Below are 25,217 nucleotides of genomic sequence, written 5' to 3' on the forward strand. Positions count from 1 at the left end.
CTTACATTTGTTGTTATACTATGCTCTCCCCTCTTTCCTATTTATAGGGTGCTCTACCAACATTCTAGATTTGTGTAGAATGTTGTCCACTTAGGTTTAATCTAGAGAGTTCTAGATTGTAGTTTATCCTCTCTTCTTCTAGAGAGATCTACACATGTTCTTCTACATTTTTCTTTCTTCCAAAAACTTCATCTAGGGAATTCTAGAAATTTAGCAACTCTAGAAAATTCTAGAAAATGGATCACCATTTCCAACAGAACTAAAGTTTTACTCGAGGAAAGGCAAATTGCACTAACACTGCTTTAGTTCAATAAAATGTATGGGGCCTCTGGTTTATAGAATTTGTATATTTATCCACCTATGTTCACTCGGGTCACTGAAAATTTTTGCATCTTCCTTTCACTTACCAAATCAACCTTCTCCATATGCCATAATCTTGATTGTTTATACAGTGATTTTCATGAGCAGAGTAATTCTTCCAAACATGACAAGTTCCTCTTTTCAACATGAAATTTTACAACCATGGGCAAATGGAACCTTAATTAGCTGGAATACGTGCTTGTTCACCTAGGTGAGATACTGGAAACAGTTATGTCATTGGCTGAAAGATTAGGTGCCAAGGATTGATCGAGTTCTTGGGCAGCTCTACCAACCCAAAAAGCTGGTTTTTTGGGTTCCGGAGGAGTTCCTTTTTGACCTCCTAAAAGTGTCACTACTTCTGACATTGTCGGTCTATCTTCAGGATCTTCCTGGACGCACAAAAGGCCGACGTGAATGCACCTGACTATTTCAGCTGCTTGGCCTGATTCTGCTAAAGAATGATCCACGAGTTCCAGCTCTTTTCCTTCAGTCCATAGTTTCCACGCCTGCAAGATTAAATTAATTGTGATGCAAAGTGAATGATTATAAGGCAAGATTTTGATTCCCATGAACCGTGGAACATACATATGCAAGAAGTGTCTGAACCTGTTCTGTAAGATAAAATCCGCTATTCCGTTTTCCCCTGATGATCTCAAGCAAAATTACGCCAAAGCTGAACACATCTGATTTCACAGAGAACAGTCCCCCCATTGCATACTCCGGGGCCATATAACCGCTGTAACAAATATCAAAGTTCACATTAGTCTTTCCTGTGTAGTACCTTCTTATTGACAAACCAAATAAAGAGTTTTCCTTGGCAAGAGCAAGAAACTGCTAGATTGTTCAGCTGACCAAAATCAGAAGATGCAAGGACCTACTATGTTCCTACAACTCTTCTTGTATTAGCTGAACTTTGGTTTTCGCAAAATATTCTGGCCATCCCAAAATCTGATATTTTGGCAACCATTTCATGATCCAGCAGAACATTGCTAGGCTTCAGATCCCTGTGAATAATCCTCAGTCTCGAGTCCTCATGCAGGTAAACTAATCCTCTAGCAATTCCATCAATAATATAATTGCACGTGTACCAATCAAGCTGTGCACGTTGGTCTGAATCTGAAGATAAAGGCATCATGCAAAAACGTTCGTGATGAGGACAATTTAACACATGCAATTTCTAAGTAAATGAGTTATTTCTTAAAGATGGAGAACACGAGAAATTGAACCGAAGATGTAGATATCGAGGCTTTTGTTAGCCATGAACTCGTATACAAGCAGCTTCTCATCTCCCTCTATGCCGCATCCTAGAAGTCTTACTAGATTTCTGTGCTGGAGCTTTGCAATCAAGATGACCTCATTCTTGAACTCCTCGAGACCTTGCCAAGACTTCCTTGACAACCTTTTAACTGCCACTTCTTTTCCATCAGAAAGCAAACCCTGAAAGCAAATTCGGTTAAGCCCTTCAACCACCAACAATCGCAAACTGACAGCAAAAGATAAACTACCTTGTAGACAGTACCAAACCCCCCTTGCCCGAGCTTGTTTGAACTTGAGAAGTCATCTGTAGCGGCCTTTATTGTGGCTAGATCCATGAAAGGAAGTTCCTCAGAGCTAACTAGGTTGCCTTCTTCAGTAATTTCCACACTGACTGGATTTACTAAATCATGGAGGACAGCATGCGGGCTTCTTTCCAGGTCTAAAGGTACCCAAGTTTGTATTAGCTTTCCTATAAATATAAATTAAGTGGGACATTTTCTCATACATACCTTGTTTTGCTTTTCTCCAGTTGAAGTAGACAGCGCAAGATCCAGCAAGAACAGCTAATAGCAGTCCCAGGATACCAACAATTAAGACAATCCTTCCTTTCTTCCATTTATCCCCCGTTCCTTTTATGAGTCAAATAAACATCTTGATTAATGGAATATTCTGGAATATCAATTGGCTATGAAGAGAGATCTAATGTCTACACTAATGGTGAACTGCATCCCATAATAATAAAGAGGCTTATTAGAAATGTTCAGCTTGAGCTGATTACCTCAGTAATTTTTCTGCATATTTGGCTATTTCCATAATCAAGGATATGTAAACTAAGTCTCTTTAGATTCTCTATGTTTCTTTAGATTCTCTATGTTACAAGTTTCGCTATAGGCTATCCCTGACTGAATAAAAGCGATGTAGGCAACTAATAATATTTCTGAGAAAACGGGGCCAGACTAGAAAAATGAATTTGCTAAAAGTTGAATTCTTCATTGAGGTGAATGAAATAATGGTGTACACAAATTTCTAAGATCTTGACCCTTGTAGATATCTCCTCTGTCATTTTGAAAGAGAACTTTAACTATAAAAGTCTAAGAACACCCATTATGCAGATTAACTTTCTCCACAAATTTCTATTTTGTTCGGACCATAGCTCAAATTTTATAAGCATAGAAGTTAAGTTAATGGCAGGAACTATAGCTTTCTTCTCGTACTAACCGTAACTTCAAATAGATTGCATGTTCTTACCTGTGGAAGCAGGGTAAGATAACACAGAGGTTATCGAGCCATTGAAAAAGCGGTATGGCTCATACCTCGCATTGCAATTTCTGCTAACAACCGTTCCACCTTCCCGCAAATGGCAGCATGCTTTTAGGTCCCCGAAGGCAGAGTTCAAGCAATTGTAACAGTCATTGCCTGACATATCCCTAGTACACTGCACTAGCCCATATATTGTCTGGCTCAAAGAATAATTTATTTGCCCAGTTGCGAACATTTGAGTAGAGTTAACATATGCAGCCTCAGTGGATATGTTCTCCATTAGATACATCAAGTAGGTGTAGTAATCAGCTGGGTCCGATGCAAGTTTGTCCTGACTATTTGAATCTGGGTATTTACCGGTATAAGCCGTGTTTGAAAAGAAATCTCGGAAGGAATATCGCACTTGGCATAATTCATACCAAATTAGTGCATCTACAGCATTGCACAGCTTCATGATCCCTTGGCTTGCATTGCTGACACAACTCTCACACGCTGTGGAACTCGCATCTCCTCGGCAAAGAGCTTGTCCATTAATTCGGTTAAGGCCTTCTCCGACAGAAGTGTTGTAGAATCCAGTTGTTGCGGTGTTGTACGGCAGTGAATCAAGAAGGAGCTTCAGGTTTGATTCAAACGTGCTGTTGGTCGAGTAATTTCCATACTCATACTGACAAGAATTTGTAAGATAATCTGCTTCAACACTCATGTGAAGGCCTCGTGTTGACAGTAATATGAACGTGAACAGAAAATAAAAAAGTGGACCTCTCTCCATTTTCTCCCTCCGGCACATCAAATCTTCACATTCGCCCAGATAATTCATTGTGTAAAGCAGCAATTCACGATGAACAAACACAAGTTTCTGGAAAGTAATTTAAACATATATCACAGATATTAGCATTGCGTATAGACTAGAGATCAAATGAAGCCGTATAAGAAACATCGTAATGAACCTGGAAAGTCTCGTGAAAATGTTATCAGTCATATATGCCGTCTGCTGATGGAGATTTGCAAGAACTTACGTTGCCACCAAACTTCGGAGAACCTGACAAGTAGAGCCTTTTCATGGAAAATAAGATGCTACTTGTCCCCAAGAAATTTAAAACCCACATAAGACCAGTTCATACTTGATAATGACAAAAGAAGAAGAAGCGAGATTGTCGATAAGGACCTACTGCATGAAATAACACAGATTTTTCCGTTAGGCGTTCTATCAAACTGTTGAATCATTCTGGGGGTTTTACTTGGGGGGAAAGTGGTTTTGTGTCATAAATTTGACTTGTCCTTTGATCATTTCAAGGGCTATGCACATTAGCCAATGCAAGAAAAGTAAACTTCTTGCTTGACCTTGGATTCTTGAGCAAACAATGGGTTTCTTGAGAAAAAAGGAATTTCTTGAAAAAAAAAAAAGTGCCAACAAGGCTAGAAACAATTTTGAACACTAAATTGAAGAGAGATAAGACTGTTTATTCCTATGGTTACGGTGGGTGCTTGTGACAACAAGTCACAAGATAAGATTGTATTTAATATTCCTTTCTACTTCATTAAAAAAAAATCATATTCAAGAAATAATATAATCCAACTTCCCTGTTCCCTTTCATTAAACTATAGATAAATAATAAATTACAGATATAATTAGTCATTTTTCGGAGAAAGCTGTTAAATGGCATTATTCTGCACTTAAGCAGTAATATTCTCTGTACCTTAATGAGCGAGTCTAACTCAGTGGATGGACCATTGTACGAGGAATTCATGGTCTGTGGACTGTGACAACATTTTAATGCTTTTATGTCAGTTTCATTTACTCTGTCAAACCCTTTTGCACACGGTACCAGATCTAGACAGTTTGAGATATTAAAAAAGTGAATTTAATAGTTGTCTACTTGCAGTTCTTCCACTGGCATTTTGTACTTGGGAAATAACAAACGTACAAATGTGCTTTCTCTATAAAAAAAATTATTTGCCAACTGTAATTTTACTGAAAATTATAGTACTTAGCTTTTTCTTAGATCAATTACATTGCTTGTTCAAAGAAGCAAGAGAAGAATTATATTGCCAAAGTTACGTCAGCCACCGGAATTTTTTCGTAAAACCTTGGAATTATGGAAGAGTCAAATCCTGTACGGGGCTCCGAACTAGTGGTCATAGACCAGAGAGATTCATTTAATTATGTTCCTTCAGTTGCACGGCGAAGCGAGTGCATTTGATCAGCTCAATTCCGATATGTTCAAACTGCAGAAGCTGATTATAATTTACAACAAAATGCATTTGTCATCAGTACAATTTGACAATTACACGAACCCACACGGCATACAAATTTCACTCAGAAAAATATATGCGGAGACTTTCTGCCATACTAAATGATCACTTGTTATCTTATATGAGCAGACGATCGTCAAAAGTTCTTAATGCACGAGTGACTAATTGAGATTCGTAAACTCACAAAGTCCCCGTATCTCCTTTCTTGGGTCAATCATCTTGCATCAATATTCGAAATAGTTACGCCATTGACAGAACAGGAATTATCCGTGACTTGTCGGCGATATTGGGCGAATCGTTCCACTGAGAAAGCTGGTCGTCAAGGATTTGCAAGAGTTCTGCTCTTGTTTTTCATCATAACAACCTCGGATGACATTGTAGGCCTGTGATATGCATCTTCTTGAACACGTAACAGTCTGATTTGCATGCATCGCCTAAATTCTTCTGCACAGCACGAGTCAATTATCAACGGATCCAGCAGCTCCAATTCTCTTTCATCCTGCCACAGATGCCACGCCTGCAAATTCAAGATCTAATCAGTATCCTCACTCTCCTAGTAATTAAGACAAATGCTAATTATAATGAGTCAAAGTTCATACATATGCAGCGAGGGTCAGTGCTTGTCTCGATAAATGAAAGCTAGCGTTTCTTTCTCCTGTTATTATCTCAAGCACAAGAAACCGAAGCTGAAAACATCAGACTTAGTCGAATATACTCCCTCCATAGCCTATTCTGGGGCCATGTATCCACTGCTCCAGATAATCATAAAGAAAATGTGAGATAAATTGAGACATTCAACGAGCATTGTCAACTGAAGTGGCCTATAGGGCTATAACATCGTTTCAATGGCAAATTCGTCTTTAAATTTGCATCTACAGAGTAAATATTCATATCATCAACCAGTAGATTAAGGAAATAAACACAACAAACCAAAAACACTGGACTCACTATGTTCCTACTATGGTTGCAGTGTTGGCTCCCTCGTCATTTCCGGAAAAAATTCGAGCCATTCCAAAGTCCGAGATCTTTGGTTTCATTTCAGAGTCCAATAATACAGTGCTTGTTGGAATATAATCTAGAGAAAACCAACTGTTTATTTTAATCAGAATATCAATGTAATGGAGGTGAGGTACGAATATCCAAATCTCCTTAAGGCGATTAGTTCCTGCCAATGGTGCTCCATAGATTCACGAACTATGCCTCCCAAGATATAACACCTCAAACCTGTTTGGATTACACTATGCAAACAAGACTCGGTCAAACCGTTCAATTGAACTAGCACACCCAAAAAAATCGGAAGAGTAGAAAAGTATATCAAAGCTCTTTTGGAATCGAGTCAGAAAAACCAAAACTCTATTGAAGCTCTATGCTCCCATCTATTTATAGAGATTTTTAGTTCATATACAGAAGAGATACATGAATTAAATAGATGCATGTATCCACGAAATTCATGAATCAAAAGATACGTGAATCCAAGATGTTCATGAATCCAGAGACACTTGAATTCAAGAGATTTGTGAACTCAATAAATATATGAACTGAAAGATACATGAATATAGGAAATTCATGAATTCAATAGATACATGAACAAAAAAAATTAAGAAATTCATGAATTCAAGAGATACTTGAACAGAAAAGACGTATCTTAATTTATTGGCTTTCGTTGATCCATTAACCATAATTATAACAATCCCTCACATTAATGGATCAACAAAACATTTTTTACTCGAAGGAATTTGAGCATGCCTGTTGAAATACACCGCATCAAGATAGGTAGCTGTCGCTTTAAACCTTCTTTAGTGAAAGCCTATCGAACTTACTGCGATGAACTAAGCCTTGAATCATCAGTTGTTTGTATAAGCCTAGACAATAAACCTCCCATAGAGTATTTCCAATTCAAATTGGTTCTCGATTATGTTCGTTCTTTCGGCCCTAAACCTCTCAGGATTCATGCGTGCTTTAAAAAATCTAGCCTTTAAAGATTTTCATGGAGTTGGCCAGCTCCACGCATATAGGTGCATTCCTATTAAAGATATCCTACCATATCTTACTTGGATGCTACATTCCATCTTATAGGAATCATTAAACGTATAGCGTACCCTTAATAACACTATAGGAAAGCATTGTTGCATCATAGGAATGGGAGACGGTGCTTACACTAGAGTTTCCAGAATTTGCGTTGTCCTATTGAACTTAGACCATGGGATCTCCAATAGCATAGGTTAGGTTTCCACCCTGGAATTTCTTTATTGGGTTAAGGCTCTTAAACCCATTCCCCTCGATGCGTAGTTTATCTACTCTCTTGACAAACTTTTTATTAGCGGATCCGCAATATTTTCCTTTGACTTTACAAAGTCTAAAGAAATGATTCTATCCTTACGATATTATGTCTACGATGAATGTGTCTAGACTTACCATTATAAATAACATTATTCGCTCTTGCAATGGCTACTTGATAATCACAGTGTATGCAAATTGCAGGCATAGGTTTTGGCAACACTGAAACATCTTCTAAAAAATGTCGAAGCCATTTTGCTTCTTCAGCAGCTTTATCCAAAGCAACAAACTCTGATTATATCATAGAGCACGTTATTAGATTTTGTTTAGAGGATTTCTATGACACTATGGCACCTCCTAGCACGAACACATATCCGTTAGTTGATTTCGATTCATTAGAATGTGAAATCCAGTTGGCATCACACTAACCTTCCAAAATAGCTAGATATTTGCCATATTGTAGAAGATAGTCTTTTGTCCTTTTTAAATATCTTAATACTCTCATCAGAGCATTCCAATGCTTGTGACCTGGGTTACTGGTATATCTACTCAATTTGATTACTAAGTACGCAATATCAGGTTTAATGCAGTTCATGATATACATGATGCTGCCGATTACTTGAGAGTATTCCAGCTGTCTGACACTATGTCCAGTGTTCTTTCTTAAAGTTAGGTGTGGAAGAAAATGATTGTTTGCATCTTTGATGCCGAATCCTTTAAATCTCTCAATTACCTTTTCAATGTAACGAGATTGTGTTAAACCTAAGCCATTAGAATTTCTTAGAATTTTGATGCTGATTATAACATCCGCTACACCTAAATCATTCATCTTAAAGTTCTTCTTGAGAATGTTCTTGGTGATTTTGATTCTCTAAGCCTTTTTTAAGAAAGATCTCCTTGATTTCTTTCTACTAGATATATATCCTCAAAAAATTCAGCATCCCTTGATTCTAGGATTATATTGATATGGATTTCCGCATTTTCAGATTTGTGAACCAAAAATCTATATGCACTACTATTTTTAGCATAACCGATGAATATGCAATCCACCGTTTTAGGTTCCAACCGAATTTGTTTAGGAGGAGGAATTGCCACATTGGCCAAGCACCCCCACACTTTTAGAAAATTGTAGGATGACAACTTTCCATTCCATAACTCGTATGGAGTTTTACCAGTCTTTTTGTGGGGTATTTTATTAAGAATATAATTTACAATTAAAACTGCCTCCCCCCACAAGTTCTGAGCCAAACTTGAACTCAAAAGCATGGCGTTAGCCATCTCTTTTAGCGTCCTGTTCAATCGTTTAGCAACTCCATTTTGTTGTGGAGTATAAAGTGCAGTTATTTAGAGAATTATTCCAAAACTAGCACAAAATTCTTTGAAATTAATTGAACTATATTCTCCTCCTCTATCAGACCTAAGCACTTTGATTCATTTATCAAAGTTGGTTTTCAACTTCATTTTTATACTTGACAAACATGCTCATAGGCTCATCTTTGCTAGTTAGTAAATAAACATAGCAAAATCTAGTATAGGCATCCACAAATGTGATGAAGTACTTCTTTCCGCCTTTACTTTCTACAAAATTTAAATCATGTATATCGCTATGGATTAATTATAGAGGTTCACTTGTCATTTCAACGGATTTGAAAGGTTTCTTGACAAACTTGGCCTCAACACAAGTCTCACGCTTGTAACGAGCATCCAACTCAAATCTTGGAATTAACCCCAAGTTTGCCATTCTCTTCATTGTACCATAGTTTACATGTCCTAATCTACCATGCTATAGATAAGGAGACATAATAGTGTAAACTGAAGAATTTTCTTTATTTATAGTCTTTGGGTACACATAATTCGAGTTTACATCAATGACAACCACATTGGCTTTAAACATATAATTACACAAGTATCATTTCCCCACATACATCCCCCCTTTTGAAAGTACAAACTTGTTAGATTCAAATACAACTTTCAAACCCTTCTTGACAAGTATGGGGCTAGAAATTAGATTTTTCTGAATCTCTAGTAATGCAGCACATTTAGCAGGGTGACCTCCTTGCTAGATGTAAACTTTAGGATTACATTTCCTCTTCTAGCAATCTTTGCTGATGCAGAGTTAGCCATATAAAGCTTCTCATCTTCTTCAGCCTTCTCATAAGATGAGAACATGTGTTTATTTGCACATATGTGATTTGTGGCATCTGTGTCTAGCCACCAGCCATTAGTGTTTGACACCAAAAATGCTTCGGACATTACCACATAAGACAATCTCTCAATATTGTCATCTTTTGTCAAATTCAGTTGCTAGGCTGCACCATCGTTTTTGCCTTTTTTCGAGCGCTTCTTGCAATCCTTAGCACGATGGCCAGGCTTGTTTCATATAAAACATGTCCCTTGGAATTTCTGGAACTGTTCTTTTTGTTTGTCTTTTCCTTGAAAAGACATTATCCCTTTTTCTATCTTGTTTGGATTTGGAAGATTCCACAGTGTTGGCATTTGCCTCAGAAGAAGGGTTCGCACTCCTTCTATTTTCCTTCTCGATTTTGAGGCGCAAAATGAGATCTTCAAAGCTTATCTCCTTCTGTTTGTGCTTCAAATAATTTTTGAAGTTTGACTAGCCCGGAGGCAGTTTCTCAATCATGCCTACCACTTGGAATGATTCACTAAGTATCATTCCCCCAGCAGGGATGTCACTCAGAATTAATTGTAATTCTTGAACCTAACTCATGACAGATTTAGAATTTACCATCTTGTAGTCCAAGAATTTGGCAACCAAAAATTTCTTGGTGCCAGCGTCCTCAATCTTGTATTTTTCTCTAAGTACTCCCATAACTGTTTAGCAGTTTCAATAATACAATAAACATTATATAGAGAATTCACTAAGCAATTAAGAATAAAATTTCGGCATAAGAAGTCCCCATGCTTCCAAGCCTCCAATGCACCAAGTATCATGACATCATGCTCATCTGGACTAATTATTGGGCACACCTTTGATAAATATTTCGTCAAATTTAGCATGCTCAGATAGAAAAACATCTTCTACTACAACTGTTTAAAGCCCACTCCGGTGAATTTCTCTGGTTTCTCATTAGCTGTAATTGGAGGTGTTGCCATCATAGTAGGCAAAATTTGTTGAACTATCCCTTCGGAAACGGAGCCAAAAGCCATTTGGCTTGTATCGTTTTGAAAAAATAGTCCCGGGCATACTAGTCGTATGACTTGTACTCACACCACCAAAAATTGATGTTGGCCCAAGGGCCCATAGCATTGGCTGCTACAAATTTAGACCCTAAGGGCTGAACATCTTCCATAGCAATGGTCGAATCGACCATAGGAACGTCTCCTGAAACATTTTGGACATTATAGGCCACTTGATAGTTTTCAGCCATCTCAATAATCTAACAAGAACAACAAATAATGAGTGATCTAATCCAGAGAAAACCAACTGTTTGTTGTAATCAGAATATCAATGTAATGGAGGTGGGGTACGGATATCCGAATCTCCTTAAGGTGATTAGTTCATGCCAATGGTACTCCGTAGATTCACGAATTATGCCTCTCAAGATACAACACCTCGAACCTGTTTGGATTAACACTATGCAAACAGGACTTAGTCGAACCGTTCAATTGAAATAGCACATCCAGAAAAATCGAAAGAGTAGAAAAGTATATAAAAGCTCTTTTGGAATCGAGTCGGAAAAACCAAAACTCTATTGAAACTCTATGCTCACATCTATTTATAGAGATTTTTAGTTCATGGACATAAGAGATACATGAATTAAATAGATGCATATATCCATGAAATTCATGAATCAAGAAATACGTGAATCCAATAGGTTCATAAATCCAGAGACATGTGAATTCAAGAGGTTTGTGAACTTAATAAATACATGAATTAAAAGATACATGAATCTAATAGATACATGAACAAAAAAATTTAGGAAATTCATTAATTCAAGAGATACGTAAACATAAAAGACGTATCTTAATTTATTGGGTTTCGTTGATCCATTAACCATAATTATAACATTGCTTGCCTTCATGTCTCTGTGAATGATTCTTAGGTGGGAATCCTCATGTAGGTAAAGAACCCCACGTGCTATTCTGTTTATGATGTCAATGCATTTTCTCCAGTCTAGTTTAGCCCGCCTCTCTCGATCTGGCAGCAAAAACAAGAACGAACATTTTAGAAAGATATGTTAGATATTGAAAGCCAAAATTTCATTATGTTTAATTCAACAAACCGAAAAGGATGACATCCAGGCTGCCAATGGACATGTACTCATAGACAAGAATCTTCTCTTCGCTATCGGCACAAAATCCCAAAAGCTTAAAGAGATTTTTATGCTGGAGCTTCATTATGAGCAAGACTTCATTTGTATATTTCCTCGGTAACCGACTCGGTGCTTGAGAGATGACACCACTGTTTCTACTCAGGATCATAATCTGAATCGCAGCAAATTTAGACATTAATATGTAGTCATTTTCCCCTGTATTTTATATCCTCGCTACCTTGTAAACAGGGCCAAAACCACCTTGTCCCAGCTTGTTTGATGCAGAGAAATAGTTAGTAGCAGTTAGTATGGCCGTAAATTCGATAAATGGGAAAGTTGGAACATTCTTGTCAAATCTTTGTCGAAAAATCCCATTCATGAAACTAGTATTATCACTGGTATAGTCAGTATTGTGGAGCATGCCGAGCTGGATAAATGATCTATTACCTGCAAAAATTTTGAGGAAGAAAGCAGAACTACAAAGGATGAGAAAAATGCCGGACAATTTGGAGAACAAGCTTCAAGACTTTGATAAGCACTTTGGAGGGCCAAATTACCTCTTCTTTATCTGCTGTGGATTTGAAGATAGCAAACGTGGGACGCCAAAAGCGGTACTGCTAATCCGGTTGCTACAATCGAAAGAATCACAATCAACCCCATTTTCTTTCTGCTAGCTGCACAGTGCAGAAAATTATTGCGATTATTTCTCATCCTGATACGAATGTACACTACACTACCAAAGCATGTGTGCAGAAAGGGAGAACTACTTAAATAAACTTGCCTCCCTAAGTGGTTTGATTAGGCTCGGGCGCAGTTTTCCCTTCATAGAACGCATACTCCACATACCTCAAAAAGCAGCTACAGCTAAGGATCCTCACGCCAACCGACAAAGAACAATGACGCGTTTGGTAACGATTTTGTTCCCGAGAACAATTTTTTGAGCTAAAGAACGCGTTTCGAATCGTACAAATTTTTTTATTCTGGAATAGAAAAAAACATAAATGTGTTTGGCAACTAAATAAAATTTCTATTCCAATTCTAAAATTTTATCAAATTATAGAATTTTATTGATTAATTATATTTATACAAAGTAATAAACATATTAAATAATCAATTTTTTATTAAATAGTAAATAAACTATAGTATAAACTATAAATATAAATACTAAATAATAAATTAAAATACAAAATTAAATATGTATTCTACAAAAAGCAAAATTTCTATTCATACTTCAAATCATTTTTTTTATTTTTTAAATAATTTATTATTATTTTTCTTTTTTCCTTTCTTCCTTCTCTCCTTCTTCTTCTTCAAGCTGGCCGGTCGCTACCCTTGGGATGACCGGTGACCGGCCAGACAAGGACCGATGACCTCACTGGAGCATCACTGACCCTTGGCGAGGTTGGTCCTCTTTGGCCGAGCCTTGCTGGCAGTTGGGTGAGGCTTGCTGAGCCTCGCCGGTGGCTGGGCTTGCCTCCGCCGAGCTCACGCACTCGCCCTAGCTTGGCGAGCCTCTAGCAAACTTGTCGGACCGGTTGCTGACAACCGGCGGTGGCGGGCGGCGACGGTGGATGGAAGCGAACGGCAACCGTGGCGGTGGCAAGAGTAGATGAAGAAGAAGAAAATGGAAGAATAAGAAGAGAAAAGGGAAGAAGAAAAGAAAAAATGGGGTTAATTCTTTTGTCTTGGGAACAAGAATAATCTTTTTTTTTACTATTCTTGATTATGTTCCAAATATATTTTTGGGAACAAAAAAATAGAAATTTATTTCCGGGAACAAATTTTTTACCAAATACGATTCTATTCCAAAACTACTCATGGGAACAAAAAATCAGAATCAGTCACTATTAGAATGGTTAACAAACAGACCCCAATTGGCCAACATATCTTCTATTTTGAAGACAGATGTTGCATTGCTTCCATATAGGTCTTTTCACACTGCAGCAACGCATATAGCATTGACATGCTCGCATCTTTGAACTCGACTGCTCCGGTCGCATACATGTCTGACAAAGGATCAAACGCCACCACTTTGGTGAGATTCTGCAATGTGGTGTTAACAACTAATTTGAACTGGGCGGACTGCGAAACATTCATCGTATTGTCCTTCCATATGTTGCCCGTAACATTCAAACGGTCAGTGAAATCCCAACCTGAGTGTTGCGACTGGCAGACTTCCTCCCAGACCATTGCCTCGGTATTATTAGGACAGAACCTCTGTTTGTCTGCGAGGCTGAGTCTATGCAGTTTCTGCAATCTTGGTTACTAGCATAATTCAAGCACATGTACTGACCATAGACTCTATCTGTGCCATTGTCATAATAGGTACTATAGAAATTTGAGAGAAAAGCATTCGAGGACATATTCGTGATGAAAATATGGAGGTTATTCTGAAACGTGCTGTTGACGGCATAATACCCAGTTTCTGAACAGAGAATGTGAGGGGGATCGGCGCGTAAAAGGCGGACTAAACTGGGGAGAATAAAATAAGCAAGAAGGCAATGGATGATCACTGAAGCACTTTGGTAATGAGCCATTTCTTAGTCTATCCGGGTTCGTGTTCAAGCTCCAGTTCGAGCTGAGATTTATAAGATGCACAATTCACGGTCCCGTCTTAGTCTCTGACGTTGTAATTAAAGGGTTATTTCCAGGAGATTACGTTTGAGTCATCTTATAAAATTTTCAGGTTTTTCTGGAGAGAATGACATGTGGATTAATAAATAGTTAGGAGAAGAACCATGTAAAGGTTTTTCAAAGACTAAAAATATAATATTTCATTCAATCTGCACTGCGTTTTAATCGTTATGTGTGATGTAATTAAGAAACGGTCAAATTATGAATTTCCTATCCCTATTTGCTAAAGAAATAAATTCTGATTAGCTGTCCCTGATCACTTGGTTTTTCTCTTCCTCATCTTTTCTCTTACAAACCTGGTACGGCGCTAACCATATTTATCAGGGCATAAGCAGAATTCTATTATTTCGTGCCAAAAACTAGAATTTTTTTTCTCCTATTGATGTATATCAATTAAATAATGATAATATTAGCTAGTTTCAAGTAAGATTTTTTAGTGTAATCTAAATTCATCTTTAATTATTTCAAGATCTGAGCTTGTGACTTCCATACTCAGATCTCATTCCTTTCCAACTTGATTTTCTGCGACACTTTCACCCGCTTTACAATTGTGAAAGCAAGATACATTCAAACATATTTGTGCTGTTTTGTGGTAATAATTTATCACCAGTAGTAATAACAACAACAACAATAATAATTTCCATTAAATAAAAATTTGTTGGAAGTACTAATTCTACTCATTTTGTTTCACCAAAAATATATGATTTAGAAAGCATTTTCCAAAAAATAGTTGCTTCTATTGTTTAAAAAAATTAGTCAATAGAGAATATTTTCATCATCGATAATAATCTGAACCTAACTATTTTTGTGGGCAACAACAAAAATTTCCATTCATTTATTTTTCTAGATGATATAAGCAATCATTTTTTGAAACATATTTTCCAAATTACTCATTTTCCACGAAACAAACGCCCCTTGATCTCATGGTCACTTTTTTTCTTCATTAGCAAAGCTAATCAAGCATTTACCAAAAGAGAAACCACCATGTACATAGAAAATGATAGAAAATAGTTTAGTTGTTGCTCTGCCTCTATCCATCCTCTCACATATGCGAGACTATAATATCATATTAAGCATCTTTATTACTTGCAGTTTTGTTAATTAATTATCACAAAAATAATTTTCGACTGCAGTTTTGTGTAATCAACTGTGGGATTTTATACCCATGCGAACAATTTAAGAAAAAATTCTAGATATTTTAATTGAACTGTAAAAGGGAAGAGCGACATAGAAATTGAAAAGTCTAGATCTGGTTAGCTGCCTTTCTAATTTCTGATTGGGACATCATGGCAAATAGCAAATGACTAAACCAAATCCAACTCTTCCTCTTGGTGACCCAGGAAACCCCGAAAGTCGACAGCCGGCGGGTAGAACCTGGGGGTAATATGGGAAACCACCACCCCATGCCACCGGGTCAGTCACCAAGTAACTCCACCAGCCCCCTTGCATTGCAAGGGCTTCAAACCTCTCTCCTCTCTCGCAAAGGATCACTGAAACCTATCCAGCGGAGCCACCACAGCCGGTGGTAAATCAACTCTTCCTTTGTCTCCTTCTCTATCGAGCAAAATTGATGTCAGGACCACCATCATGTTCATGCCCTTGTCTTGTCATTTTTATGGAAGGATCAATCACGTTTCCCAGGAACATGATGGTGGTCAAAATTGATGTCAGGACCACTAGCATGAGCCTGTATAGCCACTCAATTTACGTATGCTAGTGGTCCTCTAATTGAATGGTCCTCTTAAATTGATGCGTCGGCGGGTCAGGAACTTTCTAGGAAACGTGATTGATCCTTCCATAAAAATGACAAGACAAGGGCATGAACATGGACAAGACAAGGGCATGAACATGATGGTGGTCCTGACATCAATTTTGCTCGGTTTATCTTGATAGCAATGCTCAAACCAAACCACGAAAAGTCATCCTATTATTCATTGTTCCTCGTTGTTTTCCCTGATAATTTCGTTGTCTCGTGTTGAATAGCAAGATTCATTAACTAAGCAAGAGCTTTCAAGATAAACCGAAGCTGATTATGGAAAAGATGGAGGGCAGGTCGTGAGAATGGAAGAGGAAATAAGGAAGGTCAACTAAGTGATGAGAATAAAAAAGGAAACGATAGTGGAGATTGGTAAGGGCCACCCGTCTGAGTCGAAGGGGAAAGAATAAGAAGCTGGGGAATCAATGGAATATCAGCAAGAGATTGATGGAATGGGCTGGCTGATGGCAAGTGAATGGGTTACATTCAAGGCAATATGAGTAGAAGCCGAAAAGGAAACCAAATGATTGCAAGTGCTAGTTTGGAAATGAATTAGAGAGATTCAAAATCAATTCTCAGTAACAAATCAAAGCCAAAATTCAGCAATTCTCCGAGAATCATCAATCAACTCCTCGAATCAAGACTTTCCAGTGATACGTGGGAGATTTTTTGCTATAAAAGGAGACGGACGCACAATTGGGGGGAGGCAGTTCACTCACGAGATTCCCAAAGATTCACGAATATCTCATCATCATCACATCCACATAACTTCTCTTGGAGACCTCTTCCTTCCGCTTCATCCGTCATCTATAGTCTCCCACCATGCCCTCTTAATTGGTCACTGTCATACAAGGGGACTCTGCTGGAGACTTGAATTATCGAGGAAAGTGATGGTGGAGACAATTGGAATGGCTGGGCATTCTGCGGAGAGTGATGCTTCCTCCCTCCTTTCCTCATATTCTACCGATTCTTGTCATGTATGATAGTGACCAATTAAGAGGGCATGGCATGGAGATGACCGATGAAGGGGAGAGACTATGGATGATAAATGAAGTGGAAGAGGTGTCCGAGAGGAATTATGTGAGATTGTGCTGCAAGAAGGTTGTGTTTGGCGATCCGCTAGGGCCTTGAATTAAAATTCATAGTGGACTTAGGCCCAGATTTCTCGTTTTGGAAAATGTTTTCAGTTGGCAGTGGAGAGATCAGGTATGCCCTCAACGTTAGGTGTTAAATAGTTTTGCAGAGTTTTGCAGATAGAAGTTATAAGGGGTGGAGTGTATGCTACCACATGTTTTGTATGGAGGGATTGTGAATGAATCTTTTATTCATTATTGAAGCTATGTATGCATCATATACATGTTGTGTTTGTTTTAAATGCTTTAGCACTACATCTTGGCACATACATCTCGTGATTGGAGCTGGGTCACATGCTAGGAAAACAATTAGATTGGTGTTAAGAGGATTTGACCAGGCCCTCAAACTTGCAAAATAAGACCCGTCCTCTTTAACCCCGCTTTTTCTAAGTGTGAAAAGTGCTCGTCTTCACTCGCAGCCCCGCGGCAGTAAAGACAGCCTTTCGACTGAGCCGGTACGAAGAGGAGCCGAGTTAGCCACATACATGTTAGGCTAGTCAGTATATCCTTCTGGACCATAGTATCAAGCCTGTACATCCCACCTTTAGGCGTTAAACCTCATACGTACATGCGCATGTCTTTGTGTCTTGCTAGCCTCCGCTTGTCGCTAAAAGTATTCAATACTCTTTGTCCTTTCTATCGTGTTCCGCAATTATTCCATCTTGATCAATTATATCTCCCCCATGATCAAGTACAACCATTTTTAAAACAAGGGATTTTTGTTAGATCAGCACAGAATGCCCCCTCAGAGACACTTTCTCTTGTAATGAAACCCTAGCAAAAGACCACATCCTCGTTTGATCCAAAGATAAGTCGGTTGCTTTTTTTTCATTCCTAGAGAGTCTCACAGAAGACCCCAATTCCCTCTTCTTTATCATTGCCTCATATCCGTCTTTGATCTTTAGGAAAATGATACTCAAGAAAAAAATGACCAAGGAATGGGTGTCCAGTGGGAAGAGTGACAGCAAGATGGCACAACTCCAATGTCGAGTGGAAAAGTTGAAAATTGCACTGCTACACCTGTTGGATCGCCTGGACAAGTTCACTACGATTCCACCTCTGCCTCCTAAGTCACAGACGATGAACTGGGTACGAAGAGGGTGACGGAGAAGTCGGTGCACTGGGGCAACCAAGCGACAAGTATAACTATCATCTGCTATACTCTAGGCCGCCAAGTGCTAATATTGACATCAAGGACATCATGCCAATTGGAGGGGATGATTTGCCAGATAATGAAGCCATCTAAACGACAGGTGACGCTGTTTTTGCCATTGGAACAAAATGATAGGATGAGTTTGAATCGCCCAAAGTGTTAATTATTTGCACACTCCTCTACATGAGTCTTTCTTGCTTTCTAGGGATTTCATAAGATTTTGATGAGTCTCGAGGATGTGATAGCTTTCTAGTATTTTCCTTCTTCCATAACGTAGTTCGTTCCTTTCACTCAATAAAATTGCAGTTTATGAAAAATTTCATGTTTTGAGGGCATGTTGAAGTATATCAAGCTAACCATATGATGAAATCTCTCTGAAGACTAAGCTTCTTTATATTCTCTCCAAGATTGAATATCAAAACCTTTCAACATAATACCTCGCATTTAAAAAAATAAAGTCATTGTGACTTTATAATGCACCTAAGGGGCATTACAGATTCTGACGATCTAGCTGAGGAATAAAGCCCTGAACTCCATTAATGCTCAGAGAAGCCTTTTTTTTTTTTTTTTTTTTTGGTGCAAACCAAGTTGCAACTTGATCTTTTCACTCATAATTTTGTCTTCTCAAAACCGCCTTGGAATATTCTCACCTTTAAGATCCAATTTGATAAGGGAGGATTGAGAACACACCATCAGATCATAACATATGCTTTTATGTTTAATGCATGTGACATAAACCCAATGGCATGACGAAGACTAGATTGCCTTCAAAAGTGTCCTTCAGGAAATGGTGGTTTTAGTTTTAATTTAAGCTCAATTTACTTGGAAAAGGACTCATCACTTTTTTGGTTTCCGTCAACAGAATCTACAAAGGTAGAAAAGGTCAATGTGGGGCAAATCTCATATAGATGTAGGGCTTGCCTCCCAATTGGGCGTAACGCTATCTCCAGTAGTGAAAAAGAGCGTTCGCTCTTAAAACTACCTGCACACCTATGACAAAGTGTAGAAAGCCACCCGCCAGGAAGAAGAGATAAAAGAACCGAGATTAAAGGACCACCCAATTTTTTGGAGAAAATTACGTATATCATGCCCTAATATAGCTTGATTAATGACACTATTTTCATTTATGGGTGACAAGTTGAAGGGCATGGATGATCGAAATTTCCCGAATTCTACAAGGGCAGAGAACTTACTTGAATTAGTGCAAATAGAAGATTCAATGCAGGGAACTTTTATGAGCTCTTTCTCAAAGAGGGGCATGACACAACATCTACTAGTACGGGTCAAAGGATTTGACACTTTGTCCTTTATAAGATTAGTGTCCAAGTCCTCCTATGCTTGCTTGTCCATTCACTTGTTTTGAGAGTACAAACTCTCATGTTTAAAATGTTGCATGCATTTTCCAAATGGATTTTTGCATGATGATTTTGTCTATCTAGATCACTGATTCTGCTGAGGATTATTAGAATAGACAGCTAAATGAAGAATACAAGATTGATTGAACATGCTGGATGAGGCGCGTCAGAATGATGACACGCAAGCTATATCCTACACACAGTCCCCCATCTATATACTTGTGAGATGAGCGCAGAAGATTCCATGGTTGCAGGGTAAAGAGTTCTCTCGTGAATGGTATGATAACCAAAACAGTGAGAGGCATTTCATTGCTCACCCCTTTGAGCTCCTTACACTGGTGAAGTTTCTGTCCTACCCCCCATCAAGAACCACCCACACACTGAGGTAGATTGGAGGCGAAGCAGCATCACAAGGTGAGAAGAGAGGTAGAAATTTTCTTGCTGCACTTGCATCAATCTTCGAGTGTCTTTATTGCATATGAACACTTACGTTAATTTAAGTGCCCTAGAATGACAAAGATCAATTCTTTCTCTACGCACTTGTATTCATTGTACAACCCAATTGAGTCTGTAATTTCACCCTCACATGGAGGCAAAACAGAAGTTACTACCATTTAAGCAGCATAGCCCAGAGCACCGGCTGAAGATGAACGGTGCTTTGATTGAACTTGCCTAGGCCAGTTCCTCTAATGACAAGAATGAAAAAACAGGGGCATAAAAAAGCAGTGTATATGGTAAAAGCAAGGTCAATGCCCATAAATGAAGAACTAGAATAAAACATAGGAGCATGGAAAAGCAGCGTGCCTGGTAAAAGTAAGGCCAATGCCCCCCTAGCTAAAAATACAGCTAAGAAAAAGTTGCTATTGTGGTCCATAGACCTCCATCTGACAAGAAAGACTAGTGACAAATGCCAAGACAGTCACCAACTCTCACCCTCTTACATGTGACCCAAGTCTACGTTACATTCCCATTGTAAAAGTCTCTTTAAATTGGGGCACTTCAATTAACGTAGGATTTCATATGTACATAAGCATTGCTCGAAGAAGTACGAGCAAGATTACTCTATCTCTTTTCGCAGGGTTCTTAACTTATAAACCTGGAAATGATCGTGCAACATTTTGTCCATCGGCTTCGACCTTGATGGTCCCCTTTGATGAGCCGCTGACCAAGTCTTCATCATAGTTTTGACAAAGACCTCTCACATTGGTAAAGTCGTACCGTTTGCAATAATACTCAGACCCCCTGCTGACATGATGACAGTGAGATAGTGTGGTCCCTATAAATCCTCATCAATGGTCAGGATAGCCTTTTCCATGAGAGTGAGTGGAAAGTCCTTTCAAACTAAAAGTCCCTCATCTGGCATGCTTAAGATATCTACATTCTAAATGAAGGTTGTTTTTCAAAATCTTCTCCAATGGAAATCAAATGATGCAAAACTGACAAAATTATCATGCATGAATCTTATTTGAACTCATGAATTTACAACACATACAATCATGTGTGCATACTGTGCAAATGGCAGACATACTCTCATAGATCAGAGATATTGCCAAGTAAGCATATCCCTATCCCCATTTTAAAGTACCTACCATTGTCCAGGTACTCTCTTCTTGTCACTCGACCTATTCAAGTCGTCCCTTGAGTTTGGGTGCTTGCAACTGTCTAAGTATCCCATTGTCTTTAAGTACCCACCACTTGCTGGGTATTCCCTCTTAACGACACTCGACTTGTCCAAGTTGTCCTTAAAGTATTGATACTTGCGACTATGCAGGTATCCCTTTGTCTTTAGGTACCTCACACTATCTAGGTACCCTCCTATCGACACTCGACCTATTCGAGTCGTCTTCGAAATTTAGATGCTTGAGACTAACCAAGTATCCCATCGTCCATGAGTGCCTATCATCATCTGGGTGCTCTCCCTTATTGACACTCGACCTGTTCGAGTTGCCCTCAAAATATTGATATTGGTAGCTGTTGGAGAAAACTTCATTGAGTGTTTTGAAGTTAACAAAATGTCTCCATCAGTCTAGTCTGAAGACTTGCAGACTCTACTATCAAAGTCTGAAAACCTCCACGCCGAGGACTCCGCACTCAAGACTCAAAGTCTATCCTCATTGACAGTTTCTAAGACCGTCGAAGAAGGCTTATCCGAAACGAAGTATTTCGTTAAGGATTTGATTTTGTCGACTGAAGAAGATCTCTTGGCTGGATATAGCGTGTCGGAATCCATTATTCAAATCAAGAAAGATTCAGGGATTTTGGATCCATTGATTGGCGAAGTACACTTGGAAGATTCTACTTATGGAAACCTAGATCCTGATTGTATGGGCGAGCATGATTGATGGGCTATCATCATGTTCCTTAAATAGCTCGAAGATCTTCCTAATTGATTTTGTCCAACGAGTAGATTAGAAGAATTCCTTTGGTAAATGCCAACGGGTGTGATGGCATAAAGGAGTATATAAGGAAGACGTTCCAGTTGTTCGAGTGTGTGCGCGATAGAAGAATTCCAAAGTCTAAATCTCCTTGTTCTTTGTCAATTAAAGCATTCAAGCAAAATCTTGTACGCAAAGAGAGTTTATATCTTTGAGAGACCTTGAGGAAGTGTAGCAGAGTCTCTACACTGTAGAATCAAGGAAGAGCTTTTCTGTAACAACTCTTTTGTTCATAGTGAAATCCAGCTGGTAGGTTGTCAGTGCGGAACAGTGGACGTAGGCTTAGATTAAGCCGAACTACTATAATCTATGTGTTCATATTCTCTTCTCTACGCTCTTTTACTTTGATCATAGCTCGTTTTGTTTACAAGAGACGAATTTCCTTTTCATAATCTATTGTTGATTAGTGCTGCACACTTATCTCGTAAAATTGTTTTTACACCTATTCACCCCCTCTAAGTGCTCATACTAGCTTTCACAATTGGTATCAGAGCCTGTATACTCACTTAAGTTGAAGTGTTTTACTTCAGAGTTAAAGATCCATGGCTAGTATGTTGGCTCCAGGACTGGTTGAAGGGCAAAGCAATACTAGACCGCCTTATGTTGATGGAAAGGAATACAACATATGAAAAAACCAGATGAAAGAATTTCTAAGATCAAAGGATCCTCTGGAATGGGATGTGGTAGACAAAGGAATCATTCCTAAAGCTGCACCTGTCTCAGAAAGAGGAAAAGAAGCCGTTGAGTCTAGCGAAATGACTCAAGAAGAGATAACCAAGAGACAAGCTCTTGCTGCACACTTATCTCGTAAAATTGTTTTTACACCTATTCATCCCCTCTAGGTGCTCATACTAGCTTTCACAATTGGTATCAGAGCCTGTATACTCACTTAAGTTGAAGTGTTTTACTTCAGAGTTAAAGATCCATGACTAGTATGTTGGCTCCAGGACTGGTTGAAGGGCAAAGCAATACTAGACTGCCTTATGTTGATGGAAAGGAATACAACATATGGAAAAACCAGATGAAAGAATTTCTAAGATCAAAGGATCCTCTGGAATGGGATGTGGTAGACAAAGGAATCATTCCTAAAGCTGCACCTGTCTCAGAAAGAGGAAAAGAAGCCGTTGAGTCTAGCGAAATGACTCAAGAAGAGATAACCAAAAGACAAGCTCTTGATGTAAAAGCAATTTATTCTTTATATTATGCATTATCACCTACTGAATATAATAGAATATCTTCTTATGTTACTGCTAAAGAAGTCTGGGATAGATTACACATCACCTATGAAGAAACTGATCGAGTGAAAGAAACTAGAATCAATATTCTGCTTAGTCAATACGAAACATTCAAAATGAAATCAGGAGAATCTATCACCGACATGTTTAGTCATTTTACGAAATCGTGAATGGTCTTGAAAATCAAGGTCAACCAATTTCTGATCCCATGAAAGTAAACAAGCTACTGTGTGGACTCTCCAAGGATTGGAATCACATAAAGACCTCAATAAGGGAGACATAAAGAATTATGCCACTTTCTGTCGATGAATTAGTTAGGACTCTTCAGTCTTATGAAGTGGAGCGAATAAATGAAGATGAAGATCCTAAAGTTAAGAAATCCATTGCATTAAAATTTAATGATGATTATGATGTCACAGATTTTGAAGACGATATGGATGATGAGGAGCTTGCTCTCATGATAAGAAGATTCAGAAAGCTAAACAGAAAGGGGAGAAGATTCAATCCAAAGAAACAAAGTTTTCAAAAGCAACAGACTAAGTCTGTTGAGGATGATGAATCCAATAGAGATGTAGTCTGTTTTGAATGTAAGAAAAAGGGACACATTAGACCCAACTGTCCCATTCTAAGGAAAAAGAAAGGAAAAGCTGAGGAATATCAAAAGGCACTCAAAGCAGAAACTTGGAGTGATACATAATATGAAGAAAGTGATGATGATTATGCCAATATTTGTCTCATGGCACAATTAGACTCAGATTCAAACTCCGAGACAGACTCAGATTCAAACAGTGAATTTGAGGCAATTAATTTGAATATTCCTTCTAGAGTCTCTAGATACATTGATGAATTGTGTCTTAGTCTCAAAACTTCTCTCAAAAGGATTTCCGAACTCAAAAGAGAAAATTCTGCACTAAAGTAACAGGAAAATGTTTGGAAAGAAAAGGTCAAAATGTGGCACCCCAAAACACCTTAGGTCGCCACAGGTACCTATCGCTCCACTAGTTACATCTCTTAGTAGAAGCATCGTAGTTCATAGGCATTTTTTTTTCTTTTTTGAAAATGGTCCCAGCCCAACTTATTAGGTGGCATCCCAAAATTCAAAGCCAAGCCATAAGGTGTGTTAAAGTTTCTAATTAGGTGATAGAATTTCCATGGCCTATGCTGTAGCCATTAGGCTTTTTAATTAGATGATTTGCGTATATGATTGCGAGAATTTAAATTTGATAGATTAATCAATTATGCTTGGCCATATGATTTATAAATTAAATTTCAATAACCAAAATGCCCCAAGACTTTGGCCAAGATGAAAATTGAAATTGAAAAATATTTATAGGAGAAATTAAAAAAAAAAAGGGGGGAAAAAGGGGTTAATTTTCGAATGGGCCTTAGGCCCATTGGCCTAAGTTTAATGGGCCAAGGTGACCGGCCCAATAGAGGCCCAAGAGAAGTGGTCGCCGGCCATAAAGGAGCCCAAGCCCAAGAAGCCCAACTCCAAGGCCCATGATGCATGTAATTGGACAAGTGGCAAAGGGGAAGACCATGCATTTGTTGGTTTTAGGCAATCTCATGATTGCTAATCATGAGAAGTTGGGGAAATAAGAAGGAAGAGAGAGAGAGGGTGGCTGGCCATTTGCTCGCCCAAGGAGAGAGAGAGAGAGAGAGAGAGAGAGAGAGAGGTGTGAGAGAGAGAGAGAGAGTTGTGCGAGAGAGGAGGAGCGGCCGAGAGAGAAAGGAGGAGGGAACCGCTGTGTGCCGCCGTGTTCGGCGCCGTACGCCGTCGACCGTCCATCCTAGAGGCAAGTGGAAGTCCTCTAGCTTCTCTTGCATGCTTGTAT

General features: G+C 38.6%; 1 protein-coding gene and 1 pseudogene across 2 annotated transcripts; both read right to left on the bottom strand.

The window, feature by feature from the left end:
• Positions 1-402: 402 nt before the first annotated feature.
• On the bottom strand, positions 403-4,594 carry LOC104447457 (putative receptor-like protein kinase At4g00960). 2 transcript variants are annotated; one of them, XM_039312335.1, is made up of 8 exons: positions 3,825-4,594; positions 2,866-3,733; positions 2,127-2,246; positions 1,866-1,942; positions 1,587-1,797; positions 1,239-1,476; positions 946-1,096; positions 403-866 (listed from the first exon to the last, which is right to left on the bottom strand). In XM_039312335.1, exons 2-8 carry the CDS (start codon positions 3,692-3,694, stop codon positions 564-566), a joined length of 1,929 nt encoding a protein of 642 aa, XP_039168269.1. In that variant the 5' UTR covers positions 3,695-3,733; positions 3,825-4,594; the 3' UTR covers positions 403-563. The 2 variants fall into 2 exon arrangements, with proteins under 2 accessions (XP_039168269.1, XP_018728587.2); XM_018873042.2 differs by having other exon boundaries at positions 1,866-2,056; positions 3,825-4,591.
• Positions 4,595-5,095: 501 nt separating this feature from the next.
• On the bottom strand, positions 5,096-13,871 carry LOC104447456 (annotated as a pseudogene).
• Between the last annotated feature and the right edge of the window lie 11,346 nt (positions 13,872-25,217).

Source organism: Eucalyptus grandis, chromosome 5, assembly GCF_016545825.1.
Source record: "Eucalyptus grandis isolate ANBG69807.140 chromosome 5, ASM1654582v1, whole genome shotgun sequence".
Lineage (NCBI taxonomy): Eukaryota > Viridiplantae > Streptophyta > Magnoliopsida > Myrtales > Myrtaceae > Eucalyptus > Eucalyptus grandis.

Coding starts and splice junctions, on each gene's coding strand:
- LOC104447457 (XM_018873042.2), bottom strand. CDS start 3,694: ATGAATTATCTGGGCGAATGTGAAGATTTGATGTGCCGGAGGGAGAAA. Junction 1,798..1,865: donor GGTTTGGTACTGTCTACAAG/GTAGTTTATCTT, acceptor ATTTGCTTTCAG/GGTTTGCTTTCTGATGGAAA. Junction 1,097..1,238: donor AGAAGAGTTGTAGGAACATA/GTAGGTCCTTGC, acceptor TATTTGTTACAG/CGGTTATATGGCCCCGGAGT.